The following is a 25,063-nucleotide window of genomic DNA, read 5'->3' as shown; positions in this document are numbered from 1 at the left end:
TTGAGAAATAAAAAAATCTCCATGGAGGCAAATTTGAGTGCCAATCAAAAGGGAAAGTTCCCCGATGAATACCATGGGGAAAAAATGAACCAGGCTCCTGGTTTGGGCAACCTTAACTTCGTGGAGTTAATCGTTAGCAAACTTCTGATGACAAAATATGGGATCTAAGTAACTAGGAGCCCGATTCCGTTCCAAGGCCACGTATCTCGTCGCTGTACTTCACCACTTCGCAAACGCCCTTCTTCAGGTCCGGTCGACTGAACAATAGTCGGCACGTTATTTTCGTCATTCCCTCTGAAAAATAAGTTTGAAAAAAATGATCAAAACGTGCATTGTTGCACCTGTATATAAAAATGGATATTGATTAGCAGAACACCATCGTACTTCAACACCCTTTCTCAAATCAGCGAGGAATGAACATTATCCCTCCCCACTTTCCCCCCCCCCCCCCTCAAAAAAAGAACTTCAGCGCAATTTTTATTATTTCAATGAATCAAGAGGATCCAGAAGTTTATATTTTTTTACACGTTCATCTCCATGACCTACACATGATGCTACATTCCTGTGTTAGCGTTTTTATTCGGCGCCATAGGCGAATGCAGGAGGTTCCGTGCACCTTCGACGTAAAACTGTCGAGCATCTCCTTGTCACAGTACACTTCAGTTGTCCATCACCATTTCCACCACGCAATGGTCACCCGCTCGATAACGTCGCGTGTGAAGCTGTCAACTGGTGTTCGGATACTTGGACTTGTCACTCGGCATCTTCCTAGTCGTCAAATTTTAAGTCCCTTTGAGGATGAGAAGAAGGACGAATTTTGGCAGTGTATAGCAGCAATCTTGAGTTTGTTGGAACATTATTCTCCGTCTTCAAAAGCTAGCATGACACATCACTTAAAGGCATCACTCCACGAATCTGGGATGGTAGGGATTTCCGGTGGAGTATTCGTTTACGGGATCGTAGATTATTGAGAGAAGGGTGATTCCGTTCATTTCTTCCTAATCGCCGTAGAAAACGGCCCGGAAGATACCGCTTCGAGCAATCCGGCGCACTATTTTCTACAAAGAGTTCGATTGGAGCGCGCCAGCCTTGTGTGCGCGCCACATCTTCCAGGCCGTTTTTTACGGGGATTAGGAAGAAATGGACGGAATCACACCCCTCTCCATAATCTACTATCCCGTATACGAATACTCCACCTGAAATCCGTACCACCTCAGTTTCGTGGGGTGATGTCTTTAAGGTATCATATCTATGACGACTATGAAAAGAACTAAGAGGAGTAGAGTAGACTTAGCACAGATTGAATCGGATGGACAATTCTGCCGGTGTGTTTGCAACAGTCTTCAGTCTCTTCTACTTTGACGATGAGTGTAGAGGATTTAGGCGCATCCTCTTCTCAGTATCTATGAGAATTCCACCGTAGGACGTACCAGATCACTCGGAGCAAGATGTGACTAGATGACTGTGTTAACAAGTCTAGCTAATGAGGTAAGTACTAGCCTATGTGTTGCTGTTGAGTTTGCTTACCGTTTGAGTGCTTTCTGTAGGGTGATGAGGCGCTTGAGGGGATAAGTCACTAATGGCTTTGAGTTTTTCCAGGCTCTGACGAAGGCGATAACGCCGAAACGTTAGCCGTTGTTAAATAAAGACGATCAATACCAATCTTGGCTACAGTTCAAAGAAATCAATTAAAACTACGTTTCAACATGCCGAGATTCAAAGACAGTCGAACATGGGCAATACTCAGAGAGGTACCAGCAAGCTGTGACTAGATCTTTCATCTAAACCAAGGACTTCAAAATCCAACAGCTTTACTTCTCACGATGCTTCTCGAAAAATTACGTAGCGTGTGGCTTCGGTTGTGCCATGCAGATAGTAGGGCATCGGTAGCGCCGTACGTGATGACAAAACAGTAATGACCGGATAGCTGAGCAATATCTTGAACTCAACAACACAGTCGAAGATTCCCAGTGAGACAGTAATTGAATCAACCTGTAATTACTAGCATACGACAGAACTGTTCGTCCTTTTCCTGACTGAAATCAACATCATTCGGTGCCAGTCCACATTCGTAAAACTGCGTTAGCTCATTTAAAAAATTCCAGCAGATCACAGACTAATTCTGTCGTAAGAGCCTAGAACCGTCGCCTTCCCTAGGTGTTATTTGATTCAAAAGAGATTCAGTTTCCCAGATAGTCATCGACAGGACAGAATGTCACCAAAGCGGAGTTTGGAGAATCTCTTGGCGAGCATGTTCGTTGTTGAGATGTCGCCAAAGTATAGTAGTGTCAAATGACATGAAGCAGAGTGCGGTAGCTCTTTGGGTGCGAGAGGTTCCAGTTTCGACCACCGGCTTGGCCCGAATTTTTGCAATGACCGTACATTGGTTGAATCATCATGAAAGCTGAGATCGGAGACTGCTCTCCAACAGCTCCAGGACACTAAGGAACTTTTCTTCCATGTTTTCTTTACATCCGGCCCGCGTTCCCGACGTCGGCGGATCTTCTATCACGGCCAAGTGGTCTAGTGGTATGATTCTCGCTTTGGGTGCGAGAGGTCCCGGTTTCGATCACCGGCTTGGCCCAAATTTTTGCAATGACTGTACATCCGTTGAATCATCATGGAACCACATGCTTGAGCTCAGAGTCTCCTCTGCAGCACCTCGCGACTCCAACGAAATTCTTTATCCTGTATTCTCATTCCGGTCCTAGTTCTTGATGTTCGAGGAGTTCCGGACTCGGACCGAATGCGTGCAGTGACCGCATGGAGCACTTTGCGGTAGCGCTTCTGATGATCCTACCGTGGTCGAATTAACAGAAGCATCCACGCCTGAGTTCAGAGACAGCTCTATTGTTGCTCTAGCATCTACTCTATGCTTCCTTTTCATCCCGACTCGCGATCTTGACGTTCGTGGAGTTTGCGTCCACGGGTAACTGGTCTAGTGGCTAGAGCACTTTCATAACAGTAAGAAAAAAACGCTCTAAAACGTCACCACTTTCACAATTAAAGACTGAGTTCATGCAGTACTACTACTACTATAGTTGGGTCAAAACGACATGAGCGCAAGAGGCCGCGCTCGGAAGCGGTGCGGTGGAGACAGCGGTTGGAATCGACGTGGGACCATGGCGAACTGCAGAGGTGTGTGGCGGTAGCGTGGATCCTTACACGATTCCAACCGCTACGCTCCACCGCTCCGCTTTGAGCGCAGCCGCTTGCGCAAATGTCCGTGTTTCATGTCGTTTTGACCCGACTATACGTACTCGTATGCACGGTCATGCTCATATTCATGAACTATATCTTCATCTATATGCTCAGAAAACTCAACGTCGTTTATTTTATGAGGCGTCGCGTTTAACGATTTGCACTCAGTACACTTACCGTTTATACGTTGCAGGATTGTCGGTGCTTTTTCTGGTTTCACTAATGCGAAGAAGAAAATCAAGCCACTAAACACAACTGCTACTCCTGTGAAGGTGACCTTAAAGGGAATCAATAGAATTTTTCAATGGCTTGAAAAATTAAGAATTTCCATGAACTATCGTCAACTTACTACTGGTTCCTCAACGAATGGAACAACGACGAGCGCTAAGCTTAACACCATGAAAATTACACTTAACGAAATAGGCACTTTAATTGCACCTGAAAGTCATCTTGGATTACGGTAGTGTTCCCAGCCGCGGTTAACTTTGCACACATACCTTCCGCTACTGGCATCTTGCTATGACGGAGATACAGTAACGCAGCCACTGTAACCACTTTCTGCGCCCACATCACAAAAGTCACGTAGTTGATTAGTGTATCAGTATCCACGAACGACACAATAAATGTGCAAATGAGCTACAGATAGGAATCCGACCATTATCGATCATTGTCGATTGATGAGGATTAGTGTTGATTAGAGAAACTCACCTGTCCGAGGAGAGCGGCTCTTGGACTATTTGAAGCCTCGTTGACGCAGCTGATACAAGTAGGCAAGTGACCTTCGCGAGCAGCAGCATGCATAAATCTGAACATATACGAATTAATAGGTGATATTTTTCTGTATGTGACTGGTACTAAATGCTCATATACCTCGAACCACAGAAAATATTGCTGTTAAGAGTGCCGATCAATAAAATGGCGACCATAAATGGGATTGCATATGAGAAGTTTCCTAGTGTCTTCTGAGCGAAGTCCTGAATTCAACAGGGTCATCATCTCTTAATTCCAGTCTCGAAAATCAACTGATGTTGTCGTTAATCGTCGATAGTAGTAGTAGTCAGTAGTGCTGATTAAAGCAGTGCTCAGAAATATAGTGTTGACTTCAAAAGAAGAAGGTAATTCATAACTTTCTCATATTTAAGCTTTAAATTCCCAATCTATCTGTTTACCTACCGCCGCAACAGCAGTGCTATTCTTCATTTCATCTGGTGAAAGAACAACAAAATAAGAGACGTTGATGGCAATATAGGTGGCACAAACAATCAGAATTCCGGAGATGAGTGAGAGTGGCATAGTTCTGCAATCAAAAGAATTTCTTTGTGGTGAGAACGACAGATATAGTGGCTTCATGTGCCATGACAAAAACACGATCTCCACAACGCAGAAACACTTCCACTATGACAATGAATGGATAACGTCCATTGGTTTTGTTCTTGTATCACATTTCCCATGATACTCTAGGCCCACCAAAGAAAAAAAAGCGGAAGAAGCAAGCAAAGACTGAAATCGACCCTCTAAATCGGAACAGGTATAAGGGGAAGTGAACACTTAAGTTACGTCGTGTAGTATATTCCGGTCAAAACGACATGAAGCGGCTGCGCTAGAGCGGTTCGGTGGAGACAGCGGTTGGAATCCAGGTGGATCCATTGCGAACTGTAGAGGTGGGTGACGGTATCGAGCATCCTTACACGGTCCCAACCTCTGCGCTCCACCGCTTCGAGCACACCCGCTTACGCAATTATCCGTCCGCAATTCCCATTTCGTAGCTAAGGATAGTCTTTGCGCTCTAGGAACGATTTTTTGCCCTCCAAGTGCAGCTGGATTACAGTTCGATTAGACCAGTGTTGAGTTCTCCTTCCCCTCCCCTTCCGCCCCATCTAATGTGGTTTGCTGTGTAACTTGTGGGATGTGTAGCTTAGCATTAATAGAATGGAAAGAGCTGTGTGCAGAACCAAGAAAGGTTAAAGGCATCACCCCACGAATCTGAGGTGGTACGGATTTCAGGTGGAGTATTCGTATACGGGATCGTAGATTATGGAGAGAAGGGTGATTCCGTCCGTTTCTTCCTAATTGCCGTGAAAAGCGGCCCGGAAGATACGGCTTCGAGCGTTCCGGCGTGCTGTTTTCTACAACGAGTTCGATTGGAGCGGGCTAGCCTTTTGCACGCGCCGCATCTTCCGGACCGTTTTTTACTGCAATTAGGAAGAAATGAACGTAATCACCACCCTCTCCATAATCTACTATGCCGTATACGAATACTCCACCTGAAATCCGTACCACCTCAAATTCGTGGGGTGATGCCTTTAACGGTCCTTGGCAACGATTTAGACTATATGGCTCTGTGTTCATTCTGTTTCTTTAACCATTCCATATGAGTTCTAAAAGCTGCTAGAGTTCCATAATATAGTGTTATTACAATGTTATCTTCTTGGATTTATCGCCTTCGTAGTTACACTGGATAATAGACATGTGCGTATAAACATGGATTTCATCACAAGGGATAAATCTCGGGAGAGGTTGAGCTGCAGGTGCAGTGTACATGTAAATACATTGCATATATAGCACGGTGGAAACGGCATGGCGCAGTTTCGTAAGCAGCTGCGCTGCACTTACGAAAAAGTGATATGTTTGGAGCCCCATGATTTGAGTGCCTGACGACAAGTGTGAATGTGTATCACTCTTTGCTTCTGCGCCCAAACAGGCAAGATTCTATCCGCAAAATAATTACAGGAGATGGGAATTAGGTATTGTGCGTAATCATACACAGCTGAAAACTTGAGTCCTGCGTGACGAATCGCCTCCAGATGAGCCGAAAGGAGAATTGCCCAAAAAGAAGATTTTGCTGTGTTATTGGTGAGATTCCAAAGGAATGCTGTGAATGTGAAAGAATGTGTAACCGCTTCCATCTGAGTACACAGTGACACCTCACGCATACTCTTAGCCTCTGGAGTCTACTTCATGACGATGGCCAACCGCATGTGGCAGGACTTATTCGTCAGAAAACTGCCGAGCTTGTTTGGGAAGTTTTACCGCACCCTGCTTGTTCTCCTGACCTGGCCCTAACCGATTACCGTTTGTTTCGGGCATTGACGCTGCATCTACGAGAAAAAACATTCGATTATCAGAAAGAGCTGGAAAGTGAGATTTTGCGCTTCTTCGATTCGCAGCCACAGGAACTCTGGATTTCTGGGATTGATAATCTAGTGAAACGTTGGACATATGTACGTAATGGATTATGATGGCCATTGTTTTGTTGATTGATATCTATGAATCTTACATATCTTACATTGGCTAGGAAATAAAACAAACACCCACACACATGCGTGTGAAAGGAGTATTAGTCATATGCACTGGAAAGTAATACAGGAAAAAACCATGAAAATGCTGACCTTCTCGGCTTGCTAATCTCGGGAGTTCCGTAGTTAAGTATGTCCCAACCAGCATAGCTCCACAAACCACCATAGAATGCTAAAGTGAGCTTTCCAGGTGCCCATACACTTCCAGACATCGGTTGCTCCAAATTCTCCGTCCATCCTTGAAAAAAAAGAGTTCCAAAAAGGGAAGAACTGAGGGGAAACGAATGAACACCTTTGAAAACGAGGTAATAAAAACCAGTGAGAATAATTATTCCCATTGCAAGCATCTTGGCACTGGTGACAATCACTTGAAACCGAGCAGCGAATCGGTCAATTGAAAAAAAGTTCAACATGGTGAGAACAACTGCAATAAATTCTAGGCACTGAAAGCAGTGAACAGGAAATCTAGAAAGGTTATAGAGAGACATACAAACTAGAATATAGCCTAAACATCGCTCCACAAACTCGTTCCAAACCGACTCGAGTAGAAAGAGGGGAGAAATGCCGCTCACTAAAAAATGTCCCGAAAATGTGGACAAAAATAAAGGGGAAGACAAAAGAAATGAGAAGAAAACATACGAACTAACCGATGTATTGACCAAAAGTGCGCGCCTGAACAGCAGCAGACGCAGGATATGTGACAAACACCGAAACCCACATAAATGCAAACGCGATTGCTTCCCAACCAACATAAACTGTGTACGCAAAATCACAACCAGGTTCCAATATAGAAGTTCCTAATTCGATATAACAAATAGCACCTGGAACGGAAAAATTAGAAGAACAGAGAAAAGGCTAGAAATTTTGTTATATCCGTCTATTCCATAACAAAAGAAGACGTAACAAGAATGGTTAAATCCAAAATGGAGAACAAAAAGTAAGACAGAGCATACTTCAGCAGCTACACTGCGCGAGTCAGAAGAGAGTAGAAGAAATGAAGCACTCATCGAGTGCAAGAGTAGGCGTTGCTCATGATTCGAACTATGTACTGTCGTTGCAAAAATCTGGGCCAAGCCGGTGATCGAAACCGGGACCTCTCGCACCCAAAGCGAGAATCATACCACTAGACCACTTGGCCGTGAGAGCTTTATCCGCGGAAATCAGGAACGGGCTGAAAGGGAAGAAAACACGAAAGAGACTACGTTGGAATAGTGGAGCAGCGGCAGAGGAGCTCAGGGCTCATGCGTGGGCGTTGCTCACGAACAATGTACGGTCGCTGCAAAAATCTGGGCCAAGCCGGTGATCGAAACCGGGACCTCTCGCACCCAAAGCGAGAATCATACCACTAGACCACTGCGTGAAATTTCGCCGAAGTCAGGAACGCCGCTAGCTGAGCGAGAAAAGAAATTATGAAAGAGACTGCAGTCGAGTCGTGGAGCAGCGGCAGAGGAGCTCAGGGCTCATGCGTGGGCGTTGTCATGATCCGAACAATGTACGGTCGTTGCAAAAATCTGGGCCAAGCCGGTGATCGAAACCGGGACCTCTCGCACCCAAAGCGAGAATCATACCACTAGACCACTTGGCCGTGGGAATTTATCCGCGGATCTCAGGAACGGGGGCTGAAAGGGAAGAAAATAGAAAGAGACTGCGCTCGAGTCGTGGAGCAGCGGCAGAGGAGCTCAGGGCTCATGCGTGGGCATGATCCGAACAATGTACGGTCGTTGCAAAAATCTGGGCCAAGCCGGTGATCGAAACCGGGACCTCTCGCACCCAAAGCGAGAATCATACCACTAGACCACTTGGCCGTGAGAGCTTAACCCGCGGACCTCAGGAACGGGGGCTGAAAGCGGAAGAAAACACGAAAGGGACTACGTTGGAGTCGTGGAGCAGCGGCAGAGGAGCTCAGGGCTCATGCGTGGGCGTGATCCGAACAATGTACGGTCGTTGCAAAAATCTGGGCCAAGCCGGTGATCGAAACCGGGACCTCTCGCACCCAAAGCGAGAATCATACCACTAGACCACTTGGCCGTGAGCGGAAATTTCGCCGAAGTCGGGAACGCGTGCTAGGTAGGAGAGAAATTATGAAAGAGACTGCGCTCGAGTCGTGGAGCAGCGGCAGAGGAGCTCAGGGCTCATGCGTGGGCGTTGCTCATGATCCGAACAATGTACGGTCGTTGCAAAAATCTGGGCCAAGCCGGTGATCGAAACCGGGACCTCTCGCACCCAAAGCGAGAATCATACCACTAGACCACTTGGCCGTGAGCGGAAATTTCGCCGAAGTCGGGAACGCGTGCTAGAGGCGGAAGAAAATACGAAAGAGACTACGTTGGAGTCGTGGAGCAGCGGCAGAGGAGCTCAGGGCTCATGCGTGGGCGTTGTTCATGATCCCAACCATCAGGGCTCATGCGTGGGCGTGATCCGAACAATGTACGGTCGTTGCAAAAATCTGGGCCAAGCCGGTGATCGAAACCGGGACCTCTCGCACCCAAAGCGAGAATCATACCACTAGACCACTTGGCCGTGAGAGCTTAACCCGCGGACCTCAGGAACGGGGGCTGAAAGCGGAAGAAAACACGAAAGGGACTACGTTGGAGTCGTGGAGCAGCGGCAGAGGAGCTCAGGGCTCATGCGTGGGCGTTGTTCATGATCCGAACAATGTACGGTCGTTGCAAAAATCTGGGCCAAGCCGGTGATCGAAACCGGGACCTCTCGCACCCAAAGCGAGAATCATACCACTAGACCACTTGGCCGTGAGCGTTATAAGTCAGGAACGGGGGCTGAAAGCGGAAGAAAACATTGAAAGAGACTGCGCTCGAGTCGTGGAGCAGCGGCAGAGGAGCTCAGGGCTCATGCGTGGGCGTTGTTCATGATCCCAACAATGTACGGTCGTTGCAAAAATCTGGGCCAAGCCGGTGATCGAAACCGGGACCTCTCGCACCCAAAGCGAGAATCATACCACTAGACCACTTGGCCGTGAGAGGAAATTTATCCGCGGACCTCAGGAACGGGGGCTGAAAGCAGGAAGAGAAAACGAAAGAGACCACGTTGGAGTCGTGGAGCAGCGGCAGAGGAGCTCAGGGCTCATGCGTGGGCGTTGTTCATGATCCGAACAATGTACGGTCGTTGCAAAAATCTGGGCCAAGCCGGTGATCGAAACCGGGACCTCTCGCACCCAAAGCGAGAATCATACCACTAGACCACTTGGCCGTGGGAGCTTTATCCGCGGACCTCAGGAACGGGGGCTGAAAGCGGAAGAAAACACGAAAGAGACCACGTTGGAGTCGTGGAGCAGCGGCAGAGGAGCTCAGGGCTCATGCGTGGGCGTTGTCTGATCCGAACAATGTACGGTCGTTGCAAAAATCTGGGCCAAGCCGGTGATCGAAACCGGGACCTCTCGCACCCAAAGCGAGAATCATACCACTAGACCACTTGGCCGTGGGAGCTTTATACGCGGACCTCAGGAACGGGGGCTGAAAGCGGAAGAAAACACGAAAGAGACCACGTTGGAGTCGTGGAGCAGCGGCAGAGGAGCTCAGGGCTCATGCGTGGGCGTTGCTCATGATCCGAACAATGTACGGTCGTTGCAAAAATCTGGGCCAAGCCGGTGATCGAAACCGGGACCTCTCGCACCCAAAGCGAGAATCATACCACTAGACCACTTGGCCGTGAGAGCTTTATCCGCGGACCTCAGGAACGGGGGCTGAAAGCGGAAGAAAACACGAAAGGGACTACGTTGGAGTCGTGGAGCAGCGGCAGAGGAGCTCAGGGCTCATGCGTGGGCGTTGCTCATGATCCGAACAATGTACGGTCGTTGCAAAAATCTGGGCCAAGCCGGTGATCGAAACCGGGACCTCTCGCACCCAAAGCGAGAATCATACCACTAGACCACTTGGCCGTGAGAGCTATTATCCCGCGGACCTCAGGAACGGGGGCTGAAAGCGGAGAGAAAACACGAAAGGGACTACGTTGGAGTCGTGGAGCAGCGGCAGAGGAGCTCAGGGCTCATGCGTGGGCGTGATCCTGAAACAATGTACGGTCGTTGCAAAAATCTGGGCCAAGCCGGTGATCGAAACCGGGACCTCTCGCACCCAAAGCGAGAATCATACCACTAGACCACTTGGCCGTGGGAGCTTTATCCGCGGACCTCAGGAACGGGGGCTGAAAGCGGAAGAAAACACGAAAGAGACCACGTTGGAGTCGTGGAGCAGCGGCAGAGGAGCTCAGGGCTCATGCGTGGGCGTTGCTCATGGTCCGAACAATGTACGGTCGTTGCAAAAATCTGGGCCAAGCCGGTGATCGAAACCGGGACCTCTCGCACCCAAAGCGAGAATCATACCACTAGACCACTTGGCCGTGAGAGCAATTTACGCGGACCTCAGGAACGGGGGCTGAAAGCGGAAGAAAACAACGAAAAGGACTCGTTGGATCGTCGTGGAGCAGCGGCAGAGGAGCTCAGGGCTCATGCGTGGGCGTTGTTCATGATCCGAACAATGTACGGTCGTTGCAAAAATCTGGGCCAAGCCGGTGATCGAAACCGGGACCTCTCGCACCCAAAGCGAGAATCATACCACTAGACCACTTGGCCGTGGGAGCTTTATCCGCGGACCTCAGGAACGGGGGCTGAAAGCGGAAGAAAACACGAAAGGGACTACGTTGGAGTCGTGGAGCAGCGGCAGAGGAGCTCAGGGCTCATGCGTGGGCGTTGATCCCGAACAATGTACGGTCGTTGCAAAAATCTGGGCCAAGCCGGTGATCGAAACCGGGACCTCTCGCACCCAAAGCGAGAATCATACCACTAGACCACTTGGCCGTGGGAGCTTTATCCGCGGACCTCAGGAACGGGGGCTGAAAGCGGAAGAAAACACTGAAAGGGACTACCGCTGAGTCGTGGAGCAGCGGCAGAGGAGCTCAGGGCTCATCATGCGTGGGCGTGATCCGAACAATGTACGGTCGTTGCAAAAATCTGGGCCAAGCCGGTGATCGAAACCGGGACCTCTCGCACCCAAAGCGAGAATCATACCACTAGACCACTTGGCCGTGGGAGCTTTATCCGCGGACCTCAGGAACGGGGGCTGAAAGCGGAAGAAAACACGAAAGAGACCACGTTGGAGTCGTGGAGCAGCGGCAGAGGAGCTCAGGGCTCATGCGTGGGCGTGATCCGAACAATGTACGGTCGTTGCAAAAATCTGGGCCAAGCCGGTGATCGAAACCGGGACCTCTCGCACCCAAAGCGAGAATCATACCACTAGACCACTTGGCCGTGGGAGCTTTATCCGCGGACCTCAGGAACGGGGGCTGAAAGCGGAAGAAAACACGAAAGGGACTACGTTGGAGTCGTGGAGCAGCGGCAGAGGAGCTCAGGGCTCATGCGTGGGCGTTGTTCATGATCCGAACAATGTACGGTCGTTGCAAAAATCTGGGCCAAGCCGGTGATCGAAACCGGGACCTCTCGCACCCAAAGCGAGAATCATACCACTAGACCACTTGGCCGTGGGAGCTTTATCCGCGGACCTCAGGAACGGGGGCTGAAAGCGGAAGAAAACACGAAAGGGACTACGTTGGAGTCGTGGAGCAGCGGCAGAGGAGCTCAGGGCTCATGCGTGGGCGGCGTGATCCGAACAATGTACGGTCGTTGCAAAAATCTGGGCCAAGCCGGTGATCGAAACCGGGACCTCTCGCACCCAAAGCGAGAATCATACCACTAGACCACTTGGCCGTGAGAGCTTTATCCGCGGACCTCAGGAACGGGGGCTGAAAGCGGAAGAAAACACGAAAGGGACTACGTTGGAGTCGTGGAGCAGCGGCAGAGGAGCTCAGGGCTCATGCGTGGGCGTGATCCGAACAATGTACGGTCGTTGCAAAAATCTGGGCCAAGCCGGTGATCGAAACCGGGACCTCTCGCACCCAAAGCGAGAATCATACCACTAGACCACTTGGCCGTGAGAGCTTTATCCGCGGACCTCAGGAACGGGGGCTGAGAGCGGAAGAAAACACGAAAGAGATCACGTTGGAATAGTGGAGCAGCGGCAGAGGAGCTCAGGACTCATGCGTGGGCGTTGCTCATGATCCGAACAATGTACGGTCGTTGCAAAAATCTGGGCCAAGCCGGTGATCGAAACCGGGACCTCTCGCACCCAAAGCGAGAATCATACCACTAGACCACTTGGCCGTGAGGAAATTTTTATCCGCGGACCTCAGGAACGGGGGCTGAAAGGCGGAGAGAAAACACGAAAGGGACTACGTTGGAGTCGTGGAGCAGCGGCAGAGGAGCTCAGGGCTCATGCGTGGGCGTGATCCGAACAATGTACGGTCGTTGCAAAAATCTGGGCCAAGCCGGTGATCGAAACCGGGACCTCTCGCACCCAAAGCGAGAATCATACCACTAGACCACTTGGCCGTGAGAGCTTTATCCGCGGACCTCAGGAACGGGGGCTGAAAGCGGAAGAAAACACGAAAGGGACTACGTTGGAGTCGTGGAGCAGCGGCAGAGGAGCTCAGGGCTCATGCGTGGGCGTGATCCCAACAATGTACGGTCGTTGCAAAAATCTGGGCCAAGCCGGTGATCGAAACCGGGACCTCTCGCACCCAAAGCGAGAATCATACCACTAGACCACTTGGCCGTGGGAGCTTTATCCGCGGTCCTCAGGAACGGGGGCTGAAAGCGGAAGAAAACACGAAAGAGGACTACGTTGGAGTCGTGGAGCAGCGGCAGAGGAGCTCAGGGCTCATGCGTGGGCGTTTCAGATCCGAACAATGTACGGTCGTTGCAAAAATCTGGGCCAAGCCGGTGATCGAAACCGGGACCTCTCGCACCCAAAGCGAGAATCATACCACTAGACCACTTGGCCGTGGGCGCTATACCCGCGGACCTCAGGAACGGGGCTGAAAGCGGAAGAAAACACGAAAGGGACTACGTTGGAGTCGTGGAGCAGCGGCAGAGGAGCTCAGGGCTCATGCGTGGGCGTTGTTCATGATCCGAACAATGTACGGTCGTTGCAAAAATCTGGGCCAAGCCGGTGATCGAAACCGGGACCTCTCGCACCCAAAGCGAGAATCATACCACTAGACCACTTGGCCGTGAGCGGAAATGAAAGGGACTCGCCGCGGCAGTAGTGCTGAAGGAGAGAAGAATTATAAGAAGACTGCGCTCGAGTCGTGGAGCAGCGGCAGAGGAGCTCAGGGCTCATGGCGTGGGCGGATGATCCGAACAATGTACGGTCGTTGCAAAAATCTGGGCCAAGCCGGTGATCGAAACCGGGACCTCTCGCACCCAAAGCGAGAATCATACCACTAGACCACTTGGCCGTGGGAGCTTTATCCGCGGACCTCAGGAACGGGGGCTGAAAGCGGAAGAAAACACGAAAGGGACTACGTTGGAGTCGTGGAGCAGCGGCAGAGGAGCTCAGGGCTCATGCGTGGGGGGCGTGATCCGAACAATGTACGGTCGTTGCAAAAATCTGGGCCAAGCCGGTGATCGAAACCGGGACCTCTCGCACCCAAAGCGAGAATCATACCACTAGACCACTTGGCCGTGGGAGCTTTATACGCGGACCTCAGGAACGGGGGCTGAAAGCGGAAGAAAACACGAAAGGGACTGCGCTCGAGTCGTGGAGCAGCGGCAGAGGAGCTCAGGGCTCATGCGTGGGCGTGATCCGAACAATGTACGGTCGTTGCAAAAATCTGGGCCAAGCCGGTGATCGAAACCGGGACCTCTCGCACCCAAAGCGAGAATCATACCACTAGACCACTTGGCCGTGAGAGCTTTATCCGCGGACCTCAGGAACGGGGGCTGAAAGCGGAAGAAAACACGAAAGGGACTACGTTGGAGTCGTGGAGCAGCGGCAGAGGAGCTCAGGGCTCATGCGTGGGCGTAGATCCGAACAATGTACGGTCGTTGCAAAAATCTGGGCCAAGCCGGTGATCGAAACCGGGACCTCTCGCACCCAAAGCGAGAATCATACCACTAGACCACTTGGCCGTGAGAGCTTTATCCGCGGACCTCAGGAACGGGGGCTGAAAGCGGAAGAAAACACGAAAGGGACTACGTTGGAGTCGTGGAGCAGCGGCAGAGGAGCTCAGGGCTCATGCGTGGGCGTTGTTCATGATCCGAACAATGTACGGTCGTTGCAAAAATCTGGGCCAAGCCGGTGATCGAAACCGGGACCTCTCGCACCCAAAGCGAGAATCATACCACTAGACCACTTGGCCGTGAGGAGCATTTATCCGCGGACCTCAGGAACGGGGGCTGAAAGCGGAAGAAAACACGAAAGGGACTACGTTGGAGTCGTGGAGCAGCGGCAGAGGAGCTCAGGGCTCATGCGTGGGCGTGATCCGAACAATGTACGGTCGTTGCAAAAATCTGGGCCAAGCCGGTGATCGAAACCGGGACCTCTCGCACCCAAAGCGAGAATCATACCACTAGACCACTTGGCCGTGGGAGCTTTATCCGCGGTCCTCAGGAACGGGGGCTGAAAGCGGAAGAAAACACGAAAGGGACTACGTTGGAGTCGTGGAGCAGCGGCAGAGGAGCTCAGGGCTCATGCGTGGGCGTTGTTCATGATCCGAACAATGTACGGTCGTTGCAAAAATCTGGGCCAAGCCGGTGATCGAAACCGGGACCTCTCGCACCCAAAGCGAGAATCATACCACTAGACCACTTGGCCGTGAGCGGAATTTTCGCCGAAGTCAGGAACGCCTGCTAGGCAGGAGAGAATATATGAAAGAGACTGCGCTCGAGTCGTGGAGCAGCGACAGAGGAGCTCAGGGCTCATGCGTGGGCGTGATCCGAACAATGTACGGTCGTTGCAAAAATCTGGGCCAAGCCGGTGATCGAAACCGGGACCTCTCGCACCCAAAGCGAGAATCATACCACTAGACCACTTGGCCGTGAGAGCTTTATCCGCGGACCTCAGGAACGGGGCTGAAAAGCGGAAGAAAACACAAGATTGGAGCACGGAGTCGTGGAGCAGCGGCAAGGAGCTCAGGGCTCATGCGTGGGCGTGATCCGAACAATGTACGGTCGTTGCAAAAATCTGGGCCAAGCCGGTGATCGAAACCGGGACCTCTCGCACCCAAAGCGAGAATCATACCACTAGACCACTTGGCCGTGAGAGTTTATCCGCGGACCTCAGGAACGGGGGCTGAGAGCGGAAGAAAACACGAAAGAGACCACGTTGGAATAGTGGAGCAGCGGCAGAGGAGCTCAGGGCTCATGCGTGGGCGTGATCCGAACAATGTACGGTCGTTGCAAAAATCTGGGCCAAGCCGGTGATCGAAACCGGGACCTCTCGCACCCAAAGCGAGAATCATACCACTAGACCACTTGGCCGTGGGAGCTTTACCCGCGGACCTCAGGAACGGGGGCTGAAAGCGGAAGAAAACACGAAAGGGACTACGTTGGAGTCGTGGAGCAGCGGCAGAGGAGCTCAGGGCTCATGCGTGGGCGTTGTTCATGATCCGAACAATGTACGGTCGTTGCAAAAATCTGGGCCAAGCCGGTGATCGAAACCGGGACCTCTCGCACCCAAAGCGAGAATCATACCACTAGACCACTTGGCCGTGAGGAGCTTTATCCGCGGACCTCAGGAACGGGGGCTGAAAGCGGGAGAAAACACGAAAGAGACTACGTTGGAGTCGTGGAGCAGCGGCAGAGGAGCTCAGGGCTCATGCGTGGGCGTTGTTCATGATCCGAACAATGTACGGTCGTTGCAAAAATCTGGGCCAAGCCGGTGATCGAAACCGGGACCTCTCGCACCCAAAGCGAGAATCATACCACTAGACCACTTGGCCGTGGGAGCATTTATCCGCGGACCTCAGGAACGGGGGCTGAAAGCGGAAGAAAACACGAAAGAGGACTACGTTGGAGTCGTGGAGCAGCGGCAGAGGAGCTCAGGGCTCATGCGTGGGCGTTGTCATATCCGAACAATGTACGGTCGTTGCAAAAATCTGGGCCAAGCCGGTGATCGAAACCGGGACCTCTCGCACCCAAAGCGAGAATCATACCACTAGACCACTTGGCCGTGGGAGCTTTATCCGCGGACCTCAGGAACGGGGGCTGAAAGCGGAAGAAAACACGAAAGGGACTACGTTGGAGTCGTGGAGCAGCGGCAGAGGAGCTCAGGGCTCATGCGTGGGCGTGATCCGAACAATGTACGGTCGTTGCAAAAATCTGGGCCAAGCCGGTGATCGAAACCGGGACCTCTCGCACCCAAAGCGAGAATCATACCACTAGACCACTTGGCCGTGGGAGCTTTATCCGCGGACCTCAGGAACGGGGGCTGAAAGCGGAAGAAAACACGAAAGGGACTACGTTGGAGTCGTGGAGCAGCGGCAGAGGAGCTCAGGGCTCATGCGTGGGCGTTGTTCATGATCCGAACAATGTACGGTCGTTGCAAAAATCTGGGCCAAGCCGGTGATCGAAACCGGGACCTCTCGCACCCAAAGCGAGAATCATACCACTAGACCACTTGGCCGTGAGCGGAAATTTCGCCGAAGTCAGGAACGCCTGCTAGGCAGGAGAGAAATTATGAAAGAGACTGCGCTCGAGTCGTGGAGCAGCGGCAGAGGAGCTCAGGGCTCATGCGTGGGCGTGATCCGAACAATGTACGGTCGTTGCAAAAATCTGGGCCAAGCCGGTGATCGAAACCGGGACCTCTCGCACCCAAAGCGAGAATCATACCACTAGACCACTTGGCCGTGGGAGCTTTATCCGCGGTCCTCAGGAACGGGGGCTGAAAGCGGAAGAAAACACGAAAGGGACTACGTTGGAGTCGTGGAGCAGCGGCAGAGGAGCTCAGGGCTCATGCGTGGGCGTTGTTCATGATCCGAACAATGTACGGTCGTTGCAAAAATCTGGGCCAAGCCGGTGATCGAAACCGGGACCTCTCGCACCCAAAGCGAGAATCATACCACTAGACCACTTGGCCGTGGGAGGAATTTTCCGCCGAAGTCAGGAACGCCTGCTAGGCAGGAGAGAATATATGAAAGAGACTGCGCTGGAGTCGTGGAGCAGCGGCAGAGGAGCTCAGGGCTCATGCGTGGGCGTGATCCGAACAATGTACGGTCGTTGCAAAAATCTGGGCCAAGCCGGTGATCGAAACCGGGACCTCTCGCACCCAAAGCGAGAATCATACCACTAGACCACTTGGCCGTGGGAGCTTTATCCGCGGACCTCAGGAACGGGGGCTGAAAGCGGAAGAAAACACGAAAGGGACTACGTTGGAGTCGTGGAGCAGCGGCAGAGGAGCTCAGGGCTCATGCGTGGGCGTTGTTCATGATCCCAACAATGTACGGTCGCTGCAAAAATCTGGGCCAAGCCGGTGATCGAAACCGGGACCTCTCGCACCCAAAGCGAGAATCATACCACTAGACCACTTGGCCGTGAGCGGAATTTTCCGCCGAAGTCAGGAACGCGCTGCTAGAGCAGGAGAGAAATTATGAAAGAGACTGCGCTCGAGTCGTGGAGCAGCGGCAGAGGAGCTCAGGGCTCATGCGTGGGCGTTTAGATCCGAACAATGTACGGTCGTTGCAAAAATCTGGGCCAAGCCGGTGATCGAAACCGGGACCTCTCGCACCCAAAGCGAGAATCATACCACTAGACCACTTGGCCGTGGGAGCTTTATCCGCGGACCTCAGGAACGGGGGCTGAAAGCGGAAGAAAACACGAAAGGGACTACGTTGGAGTCGTGGAGCAGCGGCAGAGGAGCTCAGGGCTCATGCGTGGGCGTTGTTCATGATCCGAACAATGTACGGTCGTTGCAAAAATCTGGGCCAAGCCGGTGATCGAAACCGGGACCTCTCGCACCCAAAGCGAGAATCATACCACTAGACCACTTGGCCGTGGGAGCTTTATACGCGGACCTCAGGAACGGGGGCTGAAAGCGGAAGAAAACACGAAAGGGACTGCGCTCGAGTCGTGGAGCAGCGGCAGAGGAGCTCAGGGCTCATGCGTGGGCGTGTTCATGATCCGAACAATGTACGGTCGTTGCAAAAATCTGGGCCAAGCCGGTGATCGAAACCGGGACCTCTCGCACCCAAAGCGAGAATCATACCACTAGACCACTTGGCCGTGAGAGCTTTATCCGCGGACCTCAGGAACGGGGGCTGAAAGCGGAAGAAAACACGAAAGGGACTACGTTGGAGTCGTGGAGCAGCGGCAGAGGAGCTCAGGGCTCATGCGTGGGCGTTAGATCCGAACAATGTACGGTCGTTGCAAAAATCTGGGCCAAGCCGGTGATCGAAACCGGGACCTCTCGCACCCAAAGCGAGAATCATACCACTAGACCACTTGGCCGTGAGAGCTTTATCCGCGGACCTCAGGAACGGGGGCTGAAAGCGGAAGAAAACACGAAAGGGACTACGTTGGAGTCGTGGAGCAGCGGCAGAGGAGCTCAGGGCTCATGCGTGGGCGTGTTCATATCCGAACAATGTACGGTCGTTGCAAAAATCTGGGCCAAGCCGGTGATCGAAACCGGGACCTCTCGCACCCAAAGCGAGAATCATACCACTAGACCACTTGGCCGTGAGAGTTTATCCGCGGACCTCAGGAACGGGGGCTGAGAGCGGAAGAAAACACGAAAGAGACCACGTTGGAATAGTGGAGCAGCGGCAGAGGAGCTCAGGGCTCATGCGTGGGCGTTGCTCATGATCCGAACAATGTACGGTCGTTGCAAAAATCTGGGCCAAGCCGGTGATCGAAACCGGGACCTCTCGCACCCAAAGCGAGAATCATACCACTAGACCACTTGGCCGTGAGAGCTTTATCCGCGGACCTCAGGAACGGGGGCTGAAAGCGGAAGAAAACACGAAAGGGACTACGTTGGAGTCGTGGAGCAGCGGCAGAGGAGCTCAGGGCTCATGCGTGGGCGTTGCTTGATCCAACAATGTACGGTCGCCGAACAATGTACGGTCGTTGCAAAAATCTGGGCCAAGCCGGTGATCGAAACCGGGACCTCTCGCACCCAAAGCGAGAATCATACCACTAGACCACTTGCGCTGGGCGGAATTTTCGCCGAAGCCGAGAACGTGCTAGGCAGGAGAGAAAATACGAAAGAGACTGCGCTCGAGTCGTGGAGCAGCGGCAGAGGAGCTCAGGGCTCATGCGTGGGCGTTCAGATCCGAACAATGTACGGTCGTTGCAAAAATCTGGGCCAAGCCGGTGATCGAAACCGGGACCTCTCGCACCCAAAGCGAGAATCATACCACTAGACCACTTGGCCGTGAGAGCTTTATCCGCGGACCTCAGGAACGGGGGCTGAAAGCGGAAGAAAACACGAAAGGGACTACGTTGGAGTCGTGGAGCAGCGGCAGAGGAGCTCAGGGCTCATGCGTGGGCGTTGTTCATGATCCGAACAATGTACGGTCGTTGCAAAAATCTGGGCCAAGCCGGTGATCGAAACCGGGACCTCTCGCACCCAAAGCGAGAATCATACCACTAGACCACTTGGCCGTGAGCGGAACTTTATCCGCGGACCTCAGGAACGGGGGCCTGATAGGCAGGAGAGAAAACACGAAAGTGACTACGTTGGAGTCGTGGAGCAGCGGCAGAGGAGCTCAGGGCTCATGCGTGGGCGTGATCCGAACAATGTACGGTCGTTGCAAAAATCTGGGCCAAGCCGGTGATCGAAACCGGGACCTCTCGCACCCAAAGCGAGAATCATACCACTAGACCACTTGGCCGTGAGGGAGCTTTATCCGCGGACCTCAGGAACGGGTGCTAAGGCAGGAGAGAAAATACGAAAGAGACTGCGCTCGAGTCGTGGAGCAGCGGCAGAGGAGCTCAGGGCTCATGCGTGGGCGTGTATCCGAACAATGTACGGTCGTTGCAAAAATCTGGGCCAAGCCGGTGATCGAAACCGGGACCTCTCGCACCCAAAGCGAGAATCATACCACTAGACCACTTGGCCGTGGGAGCTTTATCCGCGGACCTCAGGAACGGGGGCTGAAAGCGGAAGAAAACACGAAAGGGACTACGTTGGAGTCGTGGAGCAGCGGCAGAGGAGCTCAGGGCTCATGCGTGGGCGTGATCCGAACAATGTACGGTCGTTGCAAAAATCTGGGCCAAGCCGGTGATCGAAACCGGGACCTCTCGCACCCAAAGCGAGAATCATACCACTAGACCACTTGGCCGTGAGCGGAATTTTCGCCGAAGTCAGGAACGCCTGCTAGGCAGGAGAGAAATTATGAAAGAGACTGCGCTCGAGTCGTGGAGCAGCGGCAGAGGAGCTCAGGGCTCATGCGTGGGCGTTGTTCATGATCCGAACAATGTACGGTCGTTGCAAAAATCTGGGCCAAGCCGGTGATCGAAACCGGGACCTCTCGCACCCAAAGCGAGAATCATACCACTAGACCACTTGGCCGTGGGAGCTTTATCCGCGGACCTCAGGAACGGGGGCTGAAAGCGGAAGAAAACACGAAAGGGACTACGTTGGAGTCGTGGAGCAGCGGCAGAGGAGCTCAGGGCTCATGCGTGGGCGTTGTTCATGATCCCAACAATGTACGGTCGCTGCAAAAATCTGGGCCAAGCCGGTGATCGAAACCGGGACCTCTCGCACCCAAAGCGAGAATCATACCACTAGACCACTTGGCCGTGAGCGGAATTTTCGCCGAAGTCAGGAACGCCTGCTAGGCAGGAGAGAATATATGAAAGAGACTGCGCTCGAGTCGTGGAGCAGCGGCAGAGGAGCTCAGGGCTCATGCGTGGGCGTTGTTCATGATCCCAACAATGTACGGTCGCTGCAAAAATCTGGGCCAAGCCGGTGATCGAAACCGGGACCTCTCGCACCCAAAGCGAGAATCATACCACTAGACCACTTGGCCGTGGGCGGAATTTTCGCCGAAGTCAGGAACGCCTGCTAGGCAGGAGAGAAATTATGAAAGAGACTGCGCTCGAGTCGTGGAGCAGCGGCAGAGGAGCTCAGGGCTCATGCGTGGGCGTGATCCGAACAATGTACGGTCGTTGCAAAAATCTGGGCCAAGCCGGTGATCGAAACCGGGACCTCTCGCACCCAAAGCGAGAATCATACCACTAGACCACTTGGCCGTGGGCGGAATTTTCGCCGAAGTCAGGAACGCCTGCTAGGCAGGAGAGAATATATGAAAGAGACTGCGCTCGAGTCGTGGAGCAGCGACAGAGGAGCTCAGGGCTCATGCGTGGGCGTGATCCGAACAATGTCGTATAACGAGAGGATCAACATGGCCGGGGGTTTTCGAGTCAGGAACGCCTGCTAGGCAGGAGAGAATATATGAAAGAGACTGCGCTCGAGTCGTGGAGCAGCGGCAGAGGAGCTCAGGGCTCATGCGTGGGCGTTGTTCATGATCCCAACAATGTACGGTCGCTGCAAAAATCTGGGCCAAGCCGGTGATCGAAACCGGGACCTCTCGCACCCAAAGCGAGAATCATACCACTAGACCACTTGGCCGTGGGAGCTTTACCCGCGGACCTCAGGAACGGGAGCTGAAAGCGGAAGAAAACACGAAAGGGACTGCGCTCGAGTCGTGGAGCAGCGGCAGAGGAGCTCAGGGCTCATGCGTGGGCGTTGTTCATGATCCCAACAATGTACGGTCGTTGCAAAAATCTGGGCCAAGCCGGTGATCGAAACCGGGACCTCTCGCACCCAAAGCGAGAATCATACCACTAGACCACTTGGCCGTGGGAGCATTTACCCGCGGACTCAGGAACGGGGGCTGAAAGCGGAAGAAAACACGAAAGAGACCACGTTGGAGTCGTGGAGCAGCGGCAGAGGAGCTCAGGGCTCATGCGTGGGCGTGATCCGAACAATGTACGGTCGCTGCAAAAATCTGGGCCAAGCCGGTGATCGAAACCGGGACCTCTCGCACCCAAAGCGAGAATCATACCACTAGACCACTTGGCCGTGAGCGGAAATTTCGCCGAAGTCGGGAACGCCTGCTAGGCAGGAGAGAAATTATGAAAGAGACTGCGCTCGAGTCGTGGAGCAGCGGCAGAGGAGGTCTGGAGGAGTACCTGAGTTCATGCGTGCGCGTTTCTTATGATTCGAAGAATGTGCGGCCCTTACGAAAATTCAGGTCACTACCTTTCGCACTACCTGTTACTACATATCGCACCAGAAACGAAAATCTGGCTGCCTTTACCAGTGTCAAGCGTGTAGTTGGGAAAAACGACTCCCCATAGAAGACCCTCCAGAAAACGTCCCCATCATATCGTTCATGTCTAATATAGCTGCTCATAACAATGAAAAATTAGTTTAAATAAGCAGATATAAAGAGGCAAATTGGACGCTTAATAATGAATCAAAAATAATATAATATAGCAAGTATTATTAGATGCAACTATAATAGATATTAATATAAAGTGCTGTGAGTGAGTACAGCAGAGCAAGCACTGTAAAACCATTTTCACACCATTTCCTACTATTTCCTCCCAATTTTGCTCACCGACAGTGGAAAAAAATCGGTTGAGACTGCGATCCCTTCTGGAATATTTGATCTTTTCGGAATGGAAAAACCACTAATACCAAGGCACCTTTCTTGAAGCATTTCTCCACTATTTTTCACTTCCTACCCACAATTTTTCTCATTGGCAGTGATTTCAGACAATGAATAAATAGTTCGATCCCCGCCGGAATCTTTATTTTAGTAACACCGGAAAAAATTACTGAGAAGAATATTTCACCGGCAGTTTTTCTAACATTGTATTAACGACACTGCTCACAGCATACAGGTGTTATTTAAAGGTCATTTTAGCTCTTAGAACCAAGCCCTGATTGGGAAATTACTTATGGGCTGGTCAGATTTTAGTAGCTTGAAACAAATGTGAATACAACGGACTACAGAAGAGATGGAAGAAGGCAAAGGTAGGTGGCAAAGAAGGCAACCTTCTGTAAAGGAAGATTTGCGCTATAAAAAGTTCAGAATATCCTTTTCAGCGACCCTCTTGTTTTTTTGCAAGCTATGTAGTTGAGAAAAAAACAGAAATTTAGCATTTTTCTCGAGTTCTTCTATTTCTTCTTCCTTTTCTTTCTTTTTCTTTTGAGAGAACGAAGACTTACTGGAGGGAAGTAAAAACGGAATATGATAGCAAAAATCTTCCTCTACAATACATTTTAAACTTAATTGGTCTGCATAAGCAACGAGCTTAGTTACTGGATTCTGCGTTTGAAAAATTCGATACCATATTTTGATAAAGCATCAAAGAAAACCTTTAGCTGTAAATTTTGGTCTCTGTAGGTGTTATGGTTCTCCCTCAAAAGCAAGTTGAGAAAAACTCGAAAATTTTAACTCAAATTTTCGAGTTTTTCTCAACTAGGCTTCAAAAAAACTAGGAAAGCTAGAAGCACAAAAGTTAACAGAAATATAGAAGAAATCTTTCACTACAATTCGCAGTCAGCCTTATTGCATGAAAATCACATTGAGCGTCAATATTCGGGAACTCGTGAAGCCTACTTTGTACTGATTTTATCCATATCTTCTGTAGATTCCTGTAGATGTCTTTTTTTCGTTTAGTGACAGCATCTGCCTTTTTAAATGATAATAATAAATTCGTAACTGCCGGAAGACAAATGTGCTCTTTTTTTAAGTCTCGTACACTGAATGCAAAAATCCCATCTCTCATATTATCCTAATTTTAATGTTTTTCTTTCTTTCTTTGACTAGTATTTTCTCAAGCTAGGCACGGACCAAAAGGTGTGGAATTTTTTAAAACTAAAAAAAATTCTTTTTTTAAATTTAAAAGGAATTTTTTTAATTTTTTTGAAAATCTACACGCCATCTATTCTTCCTCCTAATATATGTGTATATTACCTTCTTTCTTAATATGTGTGTACTTAAAATCGACTATCCGCTCGTCTTTTTCTCCTCTTCTGACAAGCCTTACGACCTCCTCTTGACCCTCCTCTGACCCCCTCTTACGACCACACCCCCATCCCCCCCTCCTCCTCCTTTTGAGAAGTTCTCAACGCACGGTTCATTCTGGCCATAAACACACCAAATCGCCTGTCCGGTTCACTTCAGCAGCGCCTAGTTTATGAAATACATGAGGAAAATTCCTTGATAAAGTATAGAGGAGAAGATATAATCTCGGAAAGTATACTTATCGTACCCATCAAAAAGTGGACTTTTCCACCACTGTTACTCACCTATCAACGATATTAAACCACATCCTAACCATACTATAAGCGACAATCCTATCGATTGAGTGTAATTCAGTATACTCGTCGGAGTTATAAATATTCCCGATCCAATTATGTTTCCTTAAACAGCTGTCATTTACATGGATCATCATTTGCGTATTTGACTTACCTACTACGTAACTTGTACAAGCAATGAATCCCATTTTATTTCGGGTCGCATCGCTAACATCTGTGCCATCGGGCATCACCTGTTACAAATCCACGGTTATTATTAGTAAACTGTTGTCGCTCGAATATAAAAAGCATGTATCAGTGACGCATTATAACTGTATTTTTGACGTTCGTTCATTACACGGGGAGGCGTAGATGTGTGATTACAGCATCGGAGGAACAAGAAATAGAAGTATGGATTAACAATGCAGATAAAAAAAATACTCCCAATTACTTTCCTGTCTAAGC

The 25,063-nt window shown here is 51.0% G+C and overlaps 2 protein-coding genes across 2 annotated transcripts; one reads left to right on the top strand and one right to left on the bottom strand.

Annotated features, from left to right (window-relative positions):
• Positions 1 to 172: 172 nt before the first annotated feature.
• Positions 173 to 24,849, bottom strand: RB195_004739 (uncharacterized protein; the record flags this gene model as incomplete). Its single annotated transcript, XM_064182719.1, has 13 exons — positions 173 to 294; positions 3,379 to 3,478; positions 3,551 to 3,639; positions 3,699 to 3,837; positions 3,910 to 4,006; positions 4,072 to 4,175; positions 4,375 to 4,498; positions 6,591 to 6,735; positions 6,790 to 6,921; positions 6,988 to 7,068; positions 7,145 to 7,318; positions 24,611 to 24,724; positions 24,774 to 24,849. The coding sequence occupies 13 exons, from the start codon at positions 24,847 to 24,849 to the stop codon at positions 173 to 175; spliced, it is 1,497 nt and encodes a 498-aa protein (XP_064033986.1).
• On the top strand, positions 10,727 to 11,071 carry RB195_004740 (uncharacterized protein; the record flags this gene model as incomplete). The annotated part of the gene is made up of 1 exon (XM_064182720.1): positions 10,727 to 11,071. One exon carries the CDS (start codon positions 10,727 to 10,729, stop codon positions 11,069 to 11,071), a length of 345 nt encoding a protein of 114 aa, XP_064033987.1.
• Positions 24,850 to 25,063: the final 214 nt, after the last annotated feature.

This window comes from Necator americanus, chromosome I (genome assembly GCF_031761385.1).
Source record: "Necator americanus strain Aroian chromosome I, whole genome shotgun sequence".
Taxonomy (NCBI): domain Eukaryota; kingdom Metazoa; phylum Nematoda; class Chromadorea; order Rhabditida; family Ancylostomatidae; genus Necator; species Necator americanus.
Note: the sequence above shows the minus strand (reverse complement) of the source record. Positions and strands in the feature narration are given on the sequence as shown.